The sequence below is a fragment of the Schistosoma haematobium genome, chromosome ZW (assembly GCF_000699445.3).
Source record: "Schistosoma haematobium chromosome ZW, whole genome shotgun sequence".
NCBI lineage: Eukaryota > Metazoa > Platyhelminthes > Trematoda > Strigeidida > Schistosomatidae > Schistosoma > Schistosoma haematobium.
The window spans coordinates 65,821,530-65,832,143 of record NC_067195.1 but is presented as its reverse complement, the minus strand read 5'-3'; the positions used below and the strand labels follow the sequence as shown (position 1 = coordinate 65,832,143).

Here is a 10,614-nt window from a genome sequence, read left to right as displayed (position 1 = left end):
CTTGTTCACTTAGAATAGGCAGATGATATAGTTCTGTTTGGTGAAGACATCGAAAACATGCAGTTTTGATCACCTTAACCAACAATGCGAGCATGTTTGGGATGCGGTTCCATCCCTTCAAATGAAAAATGTTGTTTCAGCATCTGAATTAACGATAAAGAGTGAAGTGGTTAAGTGTATCGACCGCTTCACTTATATTGGCAGTCTGACGAGATGGTATGGATTCAGAAAGCTCAATTGGCTTTTGCCAACTTCACTTGTGGTGTAGGTATGATATGCCTCTCAATCAAAGGGTGAGTTCATTACACGGCAGTTTTCTCCATCCTACTTTACGAGTGCAAAACCTGACCATTAGGAATAGAGGATGTTTGTAGGTCGCTAGTATTCGGTGTTAGGTGTCCTACAAGTACTGCTCGTGTATTTTGGGACCACTGAGTGAGCAATGCTGAAGTTAGGGGTAGGATACTAGTTAAGGATGGCAATTATTCATCAGTTAAGATGGTTGGGACACGTGTTACATGAGCTCAGCAACTACCTACTCGGACAAAGTCTGTATTCTGGTTTAGGGGTAGGCTGGAAAAAAAGCCTAGGGGCGACCAAACCGAAATACGACATCAGTCTGTGAAGTCACTGGTAGTTGGACTTAGCCATGTTAATAGGTGTAGACTACCTGATTGGAATGCGCATGATTATCGTAACCAATGGTTAGAGACATTGAATGACGTGGCTCAAAATCGTTTGCAACGGCTCAGGTGCATCCGTTCTCTGCCTTCCCCCAAATTCTGAGTTCGTCATAAGTTTTATCCTACTAACTTATATTTTCTTGAATCGTATCTAAGACGGTATGGCAACTTGAACCGATGTACGTACGTACCAGGTCCTACGTTGAGACTAACTGAAACTAAGAAATGAACCTGGTTAGTACCTACTAGCACCGTGTTTTGTTGCTACATGAGTTCTTTCCCGACCGTAGCTGCTACCTTGATGTGGTAGTCGGGCTTGCCTGTCGTGATGACTCGACCAAGCTATGTTGGCTGGAATTTATGTTCCTATAGGTTCTACCATATCAGGCAGGTCGATTGGAGAACGGTAAGACTAAGAGCAGCAACTCAAGGTCTGAGGATGAAGTCGTACTGCTGACTGTAGTGAGGTAAGGGATCAGTTCAAGTGACCTTCAGCCACTTATGGCAGTGAAATATGGCCAGTAAGAGTAGAGGATGTTCGTAGGTTACTAGTATTTGATCATAGGTGTCTTCGAAATATTGTTCGTATATCCTGTGACCATCGAGTAAGTAACGCAGTTGTTAGGAAACGGGTACTAGGTAAGGATGGCAAATCCATTGATGACGTAGTGAAAGTTCATCAGTTGAGATGGCTGGGACACGTATTACGTATGTCCAACGACCGACTGCCCCGACGTGCGATGTTTTCTGGTACAGGAGTAGGTTGGAAGAAAGCAAGGGGTGGCCAGACCAAAACATGGCACAAGTCCATGAAGTCACTGACAAGTGGTCTGAGCCATGTCGCTAGGTGTAGACTACCTGGTTTGGGACCGCGAGATGATAGCAACCGATGGTTAGAGATCCTGAATGACATGGCTCAAAATCGTTTGCAATGGCGCAGGTGCATACACTCTTTGTGTTCTCCCAAATTCTAACCTCCTGATTCCTCCTTGTCTCTTTTTCTTTCTCTTCCCAAATTTATTTCACTGGTTTATACTCCTTGAATAACATCTTCGAACCTTAGTGTTTTCGACTACTGCTTATACTTGTTGGGGTGATCGAGAAATCGCTTGCGAAAGACGAGCAAGCATGAAGAAGCACTTAGAAGTGTCTTGTCCAATCAGCGTTTGCTTGGAGTTTTGGCCAGAAACATCAAGGTAGCGAAACGTCACATGCGAAGCTCTCATTGGTTGGTTACTACAGTGCTACTATACTTTGTAGCATTCCAGCGACCCAAGGACACTTAAAGTATTATAAAAGCCCTATATTTTCTGTAATAGAATGAACCTTGGAGTAAAGTATTTTCCCTCATACGTGCGTCTTCTCTCTGGTGTTCAAGTCGCTGTGTAGTTCTAGCTTGCGGGTTACCAGAATAGCTTAGGAAACTAATATAGCGTTCGATCGATAAGACTTATCAATACTCTTACTACCTCTATCACTATGGGATTTGAACTGACGACTGTATCTCTGTGCCAATATGATATGGCGACTCGAACTGATGTACGTACGTACAGTTTACATTGTTGAGTGGCTGACCTGAGTTCTTTGCTATGTTTGATTCTACCTACTTCTGTGATGTATACTTCTGGTCGATCAGATCAACTCCGGCAACTGATTTCACAAAAGGATTGTAGTCCTTTACTATGGTCATTAAGAATAGAGGATATTTTTAATTTACTAGTATTCAGTCACATGTGCCTCCAAAGCATTGCTCGTGTGCTTCGGGTCAACTGAGTGAGTAATGTTGAAGTTAGATGTAGAACACTAGTTCAAGATGACAAACTGGTTGATGAAATAGTGAATCTTCATCGACTGAGGTGGTTGTGGCATGTGTTATATATGTCTGGCCACTGCTTGTCTCGACCGGTAATATCTGGTGTAAGAGTACGCTGAAAGAAAGGTAAGGATGGCCAAACTAAGACCTAACAATTAGTCCATGAAGTTATTGTCTGTTGATCCGAGCCATGTTGGTAGATGCGGATTACATGGTTAGGGTCCATACGATAACTGGGATCAGTGATTAATGATATTGGATAACGCGGTTCGAAATAGATCACAATGGCCCGGGTAATATCACTGTCTTTCCTTAGATCATTGATCTCGGAATTATCGTGTCCTTTTATGTTCCAAAAACCCATATATTCTCAGGTCATGTCATTTAAGCCTTGTCTTTACTGCTAACGATGATACTCTTACTACTTCGACTTTTCCAGCATTTCGCTGTGTTGTTATAACTCGAATTGATGCAAATATGTGTTAGGTTCTACTTTGCATATGACTGAATTCATAAACACTAGGCATAGTTTATAATAAATCAAAATTTACATGGCTGGTAAGTAGTAGGAATCTTCTTTACGGACATAATTTTGATGAAAATTGGATTAACAATCGGTCATATTCAGCATAAACCCTAACACAAATGTGGGTATGCGTAAGTGTTAGATCCTAGTGAAGATTAAATTATAGGTAACTTCTGAGAACTATTAATGGACCAATATTATATATATATATATATTCAGTAACTAAATTATGTATATCTATATTCCTGTTATTATAAGCTTTATTTTGACCTATAGACGATACGATTTACTGTTCTTAAATTATGCTTAGTTTATTACTTACCGTCACCCACAATCATAGCCACTTTTTGGCTTGATTTTGTACAATTTTTATTTTCTATTTTGTGATGTGATATGGTCTGTTTGACTTGTATATAAACCAGACATGTTTGAAATAAATGATTCGTATGATGTGAGCTGGTATTGGTGTTCTGTTCCCAACTGGCAGGCTAGGAGGGAAAAGGAGCAATAAGGACGTTAGGCTGTTCATACCGGTCGGTACGTTATTGGTTTAGCATAGTGCTAAGATTGTATAAATCTATTCTGGTTGGCGAATAAGTCATGTGATAATTAGGCGGGCTAAAGTCGCAAAAGTAAGTTCTCATAAAACATCCGCACAGCCATATTAAATTAAAAAGATGAATGCCAATGAAGTACTAGTATCAATAAATGTGAGAAAGAGTAGTCATCGAGAAAAATGGTTCAATAAAGTGTATTTGTGAAGGACTGTGCCCCCAAATGCCCTGGTGCGGCCTAGGGTGGGGAGAGTAGGCTCTCCCTCTCGAAATACTCTCATATGGCTACGCATATATAGCCACGGTCAGGAAAGTCCTACTCACTACCTTATCGCGTGGGGGTGTTGTTTACAAAATCGAGAGGATGAAAAGCAAATTTCCGGCGCTTTAACCGGGTTGGTGGACGCGGAGGGTCCACCTATTGGAGTTGGAAAGCCCTGATTCCGAACCAGTGGCCCACACGGGGTCCAGGACCCTGAGGGAACAAATGGTGTATGAACCAATTGCCGACCACCGGCTACCATGGAACTGCATTTTCCGACGTTGCTAAACTGTCTTGTGGATTAGACTTTTAGGTCGAAGGCCCCCTAAGGAAACCACCTACTCAGGTTTGGGCACTCGGGCAGTGTCACAGCCCACACACAAATCAAGTGAATGTGCGGCGCATATGTAATCGGTGCCCCTTTGTACCAATATTTGTGTTCAAATAAATAATAAAGAACTGTAGGGACTGAAGATCTAAGGAAGGATAAAAGAGTGGATGTATTTGGGACATATCACCAAATATTTTCAATCATTGATCGTTGTTATAGTAATCTGCACTTAACAACATGGCTTAGGCTGGCAGTTCTTTGTTTCATGAACTGATACTATATCATAGTTTGGCTACACCTACCCTTGTTTTAACGTATTTTTACTACAGCCAACATTGTATGTCAACAAAGGCAGTGGTTCGGGATATGTAAGGCATGCTCGTTAGTCTTATACAACGTAGAACTTGGGATGAAAAGTCAAAATTAGGTTGATTTACTCATTATGATTTTCGTTTAACATTAATTCCGTTTTAATCCAATGTGATGACTACTCAGTATAGTATTTGTTTCGTTTTCCCATATTGCATTTTATTCTGTTTAACATACGATATACTTGTATTAAGTTAACATGAACAATACTCAGCATATGATTTGTTACAACTAAGTATTTTTCATATATATGATTTTATTCTAATTATTAATCAAGAACGGGTCTATGAATCAATATATAAATGAGTGTATTTCCGACTAGTCTTGTCGTGGTTGTTCGTGCTTCTGGCTGTTTGTGGAATATATTTGCCTCTTCCGAACTTGGACTTCTCTCTCTAGTTCGCGGGGTTGGGACGCGTCGGAATAGCTAGCCTATCTGTCATTGTATCACATAGTCTTCGTTCCGTTTTTAGATTAGGCGAACTCGTAATATCTTCAAACATAACAGTGTACATTGATTTAACATGCCACACAGCGACATGGAAATGTCATGGAAAATCGTAGAGTAATAGGGACAGTAACCATATTCTTAGTTGTAATAGAACATTCAAGTTTACATTTATCTATGTTCCAAATAAGTTTAAACTCTACATAAGAACTAACAAATGAAGACAATTGAAACAATCACAATGTATCTAAATAAGTATAGTTAGCGAAGCCACGTAGAAGTCTTTCGTCATTTAGAAAACATCACATTTGGGACTGAAGATAGTGACTGATAAACTCCGCTGGATCGTTCGGGTTTATAACTTTCCAATCCGGAAACCACCACTTTAAGTCACTTAATTTATCCGTAAGTAAGTTTTCTAAGATCCTTGCCAAAAACTCAGATCCTTTTCTAGAAAAGTGTAAACCGTCTGAAAGAAAAGACTCCCAATTCTGAAAAGGAAAAGACTCATTTAATTTTTGAGGAGTTTGATTTACAACTAAATAACATTATTAAAATGGTATCTTTGGATGAATATATTATGTGAATAACCGAAGTCAAACACTTGCTGACATCTAGACAAATAAAAAGGGTTTTGCTTTCAGATAAGCATGCAAAAGCCATTGATCAAAACACCAAAAGCTAGGATTAGTGGCTTATAACACCTGACGACTTGGAACCTCATTACTACCTACATTTTTAAACGACTTTACAAGTTGTTTTCTATTTTGGCTGGACATGTATCACTGAAAGTAGACAAATAGAAGATTAAAAACCATTTTAATGATTAAAAATAGCACTAAGGCAAATGATTTCTTGAATAATGAGTACTTCCTTTATTGAATCTTGAATTTAGTCTTGAAAAGACATTTCACTTATATACTTGATCCAGTCTGCTTTAATTCCCTTTTTATTGAACTAGGTCGTGAAGAGAAATTCCTCGAGCAGGTTTTGAAATACTTTAGTTATGTAATATGTTTTGTTGAATACTTTAGCCTTTGTAACGTACCATCACTTATTAGCTGTCTGCTTTTATCGTAAACAAGACCGGGTAGTAGTAGAATGAGCCGTCAAAAATCAACCAGTAACCTTCGACTAGTAAACATAAGCAGTCCAGACACAGTCGCCCAATATTCAGGATATTCTCACAGAGTAACCTTTCAATTCACTGATATACAACTACTAAACAGAAACATTTGGGACAATGGTCGGTATATCTTATTTGCCGAAAAGTTTTTTATAAATTGTGTACGCAAAGATTTATGCTTCCATTATTCAAAAATATCGAACTTATTAGAAGAGGAACTTACCTTTTGCATTAACATAGCTTCATATAAATTCACAAAACTAACTTCATTGACGTTGGCAACCTCTTGACATGCAACTGCATAGGTCGCACAAGTATCTAGTCTTCGTGTAATTGCCCTTCCTAAAAAACCAAGTGTAAATTCCTTATACAAATGACTTTCAACGTTAATTTTATTAAAATGCGGTTGAAAGAGATACCAAATTAATGGGTACAGACACAGAAGTTTAAGATAAGTATTCTTTATGACACTTTCGTGTATACAATTCGTTATCTTTGCTTTCATAACCGTTTTACGAAGTATTTTTAGTTTAGCCAATGCTTTCAATCATTATATATATAATGTAATATAATATAATATAAAAAACTAAATTTCTGAGTCACCTTTAGCTATTTCAATAGCACCCCATTTATTCTCATCAATAGGAGGTAAACTGATTAGTGAAATGTGATCCGTAGGCACGTCCAATTTCTATTATTGGAAAGAAAATCAATTGAGTAACAGATTAGAGGACAAAAGTTAGTGACAAATAATAATTACACTTGGCGAAACAACATTTAGTGATATACTATTTTAGAGACGTTTGAAATTGAGAACATTTACTCCTCTCTCAAAGTTGCAACACTTCTTGTTTTTATGTTAAGCTGAAAGGTGAGTTGAATTCAAAAAAAGGTCTCAATTCTGTGTTAAGAAACTTTTCGTTATATATATTTACTTCGTGTAAGCGAAAATGTTACCGGTAGTCCACTTATCTGATATGCTAATTGAAGGTGGGTGACGTGCACATTCACTTCTTCCAAACGCTTATGACATTTTATCATGCTATTTTTGTGCTAAGATTTCGCATATAAACATTTTATTATATAGAAAATCTATTGTTCTGGCTTGTTTTCGACCTTAAGTCATTTAGAGACTTACATCAATTATTTGATCTCGTGAGCAGCCATCACTCGATCAAGCATACAGTCTGTTGATTAACATTCTTTGCACCCAATTAATAATCCAAAAAGCCCGTTTATAGAAGCCTACTTCATAGGTTTCACACAAATCATAAAAAAATCTGATAGAAACTACTTTTATAATTCTTTATTAAACCTCATAAAACATACATGAATATATTCAATCATCCAACTTAGATTACTTTTGTATTCTTCAACTGGTACATGCTGTTGTGGAGTGGCACAAGCATCATTAGCTCCGAGAAAAATTTACAATCCTTTAGTGAGTCCTTATTTAGATAGAGGATTGGAAGTAATGGTTTGCACAAACGAGTGTTATAACCAGAATAACCTCTCCCAACAATATCTATCTTCCTGAAATTAATAACAAATCTAGTTAAGAATTAATTATCGGTATGATTTAAGTGTTGCTGACTGATTTAATTTACTTCCTCATAATCAGTTCTTTATCAAAACTAGTCCACACAACCTCCATTTTGAGTGATAAGGGATTTCTGAAGAAAAAAACATGATTTCCAACTACGATTTGCTGATTAATTGTCCTTGGATTTGACTTTTCGTATCCCTGTTTGATGTGATTTTATAGCGATGTAAGCATTTAAGCTTTGACCACTGGATTGGGACGTTCAAATTAATTCCAGGCATTAAGTCCTGCAAATTATTTTTGATTTATAGTGCGATAGACGGATATCTACTTGTTTACTGAGTTAGATTTATGTACCTAAAATTTAGAGCTACGTATTAACTCGGGTGAATTTTTTATGTTTAAGTGGCGTAAATTGGATGTTTAACTTCAGTTTATTTATTTTATAACCACAGAATAAACATCAAGAGTTTTCACATTAATGATATAAATATGATAGTAATAATTCACGATACTAACCAAATACGAGATCCAACACTCAGTTGAAGTCTGGATTGCTGGGAAATAGACAGACTACCCATCTGATCAATTCAAAGTAGATAGGACGTGGGACGAACCTGGAATCTAATCGTTTTAAATTTAGTCCTTTATTCACAAACATATTGCTTCATATAATTGAAGATATTATCTTTGGTATTATACAGGCCATCAGTCGAAAACTTTACTACTCATTTTGTATTTAAATATTAAACAACTAAGCTAAGTACTGTTGAAAAGGGAGAAACGCATCTTAGCATACAGAACAACTCGATTCAAATGGTCGATTACATAACAACCTTTTAAATCGGTCACAAATAAACATCTCCAAGTAAAGCAGATTGCATATGAGTGTGCAAAAAACAATATAGTTGGAAGAAACTCGATGTTAACGAGTTAGAACAGAAAAGTCAATGGAGTATGAAGTACCAGGTTTTAGATTTGTAAGATAAATAATGAATACATCTGCTCTAGTGTAACTGACTTCGAGTAACCTTAGCTTTTTTGAATCCAGAATGATTTTTGGTCGTAGGATTTGCCACTAATCCACTACTCAATATGACAAATCAACTGATGAGGAGTCAACCTAAACTTTACTAAGAAATTGCAGACACGATATTGTAAACGAGCGTGTACTCTTTGACGGTTCCTACAAAATTACCAAGGTTAACTTGCGAATCGACAAAAAACTGTAATGACCACATGCGATATTTAAACAATTGTCGCTCTAGATAAACCACAGTCGATTTCCTTGTAGTTAGTGAATATAATTGCATATTAAGACTGTAAGGGCGAAAGTCAGTGATTAAATATACACAACCTACCTGACAAAAGTTGATGCCAGGATTGATAGCCAACCACCTTCATGAGTCCAACCAAACTGAAACAAAATGAACACAATCAGGAAGAGTCATGAGATAAAATAACTTATTAACCACAACAAACATTTGGTGGCATATCCAAGGCAACAAAGACACATGGCGATTGGAACTCCACGATATCGAGAAGCAGAATATTTCAATTTATAGTTTCAACACTTGTTTGCACAGCACTTACGGTATTTCATTAAACCTATTTTCTCCAATGCAAATGTAACAAATCACTTTGTTATCATTTATCCTACATTATAAATTTGCTTGAAGAGCATTACATCATGTTGCAGTAAAACAAAAGCTCGATTTTCAAGACATTGTACAGTGAACGAGAACTCAAACGGAGAAAGCCAATCTATTGTTTAATACAAATTACAGAATGTCTTCGTAAAATATGAAAACCTTACAATAAATACTTCATTTGCACATCTCCCATCAACTGTCTCTTACAAACTTAATCGTCCTTCCATTCCTGTTATTATTACAACTACTCTCTATTTGCATTCCTGTTCTCTTCAATTCGATCTTTTTAACCTTCTGCTACCAGGCATTTCACTTGTGGTTAGTGTCATATACTACTTATGTCGACACAACTGTCCTCTAAACAATCCAAGAGCAAACTGTCGCAAATGGTTTAGGGACCGCAATAAAATTCATTTTGTTCTGTAAAATTGATACGTAAGTGATTCGATTACTTGTAAAGAAAATAATTTAAGCGGTAATGTATTTACGATATTTTCCCACAAAGCTTTGTAACAATATACAAATATTTATTCAAAACATTTGAAACGCTGCGGTAATGGGATTATATTTCGTTCAAGTCAGGGTGACACTTGAAATCACTAAGAGGGGTCTAATATCTGTTATTGCCACGTGACAACCACTTTTATAGAGGTCGCACCGACCCACACAACAGAGAAAAAGTGCTGTCCGTTATAAGAGCTTTTACTGTCACCAGAAACGACCTAATACGTGGTACATATATCTTATGTGCATAGCTAATACATGAGCACAGAAAAACAATGATTTAACCCATTAAAAAGTTGAGTAAATAAACAGAGAATTACTTTCCATGACTAACCGATTTCTAAACCTAATCTTTGTACAACTTATCGGTCATTTCGTCCGAGCTTCACTTAGTTGCGTACAGACAGCAACGACAAAAAACCAACAGTGTGTCCCTAACCTTCAGAGTTCCAAATTTTCCACTTGGTCGTACAGCATATAAGCGGTTGTCGACAAAAATCAAATGAAGGGGTACTCGTTCTAATGTAGAACCTAGTCTTATACCTGCATCTACTAGACCACGAGGAATTTTAGTCGCGTCTCCAGATACAAGAAGGGTATATTCCTTTGGCCAAGTAGTTGACCATGTTGTGATCCTGCATGGGGGTTTGGAAAACAGCTTATGTCGATGGTACGAAATCTTAGATAGTGACATCTGTTGCTGGAATTAACAGAGTTCATGTGCTGATAGCTCCATCATGCAGTTCGGAATGGGGTTTTGGGAAACTTAGGTGTGGTATTTGTACTACTTGATGATTCCCTTG

The 10,614-nt window shown here is 37.2% G+C and overlaps 1 protein-coding gene across 1 annotated transcript; it reads right to left on the bottom strand.

Annotated features, from left to right (window-relative positions):
• Positions 1–1,159: 1,159 nt before the first annotated feature.
• IAH1 (isoamyl acetate-hydrolyzing esterase) lies at positions 1,160–9,509 on the bottom strand. Its single transcript, XM_051212073.1, has 7 exons — positions 9,472–9,509; positions 9,249–9,419; positions 9,017–9,072; positions 7,442–8,975; positions 6,716–6,803; positions 6,336–6,454; positions 1,160–5,477 (listed from the first exon to the last, which is right to left on the bottom strand). Exons 4-7 carry the CDS (start codon positions 7,457–7,459, stop codon positions 5,289–5,291), a joined length of 414 nt encoding a protein of 137 aa, XP_051072212.1. The 5' UTR covers positions 7,460–8,975; positions 9,017–9,072; positions 9,249–9,419; positions 9,472–9,509; the 3' UTR covers positions 1,160–5,288.
• Positions 9,510–10,614: the final 1,105 nt, after the last annotated feature.

Bases quoted from the DNA above. Each gene is read 5' to 3' on its own strand.
- IAH1 (XM_051212073.1), bottom strand. The intron at 6,455-6,715 runs GTGACTCAGAAA...TTGGTTTTTTAG, and splicing joins TGCTATTGAAATAGCTAAAG to GAAGGGCAATTACACGAAGA. The intron at 5,478-6,335 runs GTAAGTTCCTCT...TTTCCTTTTCAG, and splicing joins AAGCTATGTTAATGCAAAAG to AATTGGGAGTCTTTTCTTTC.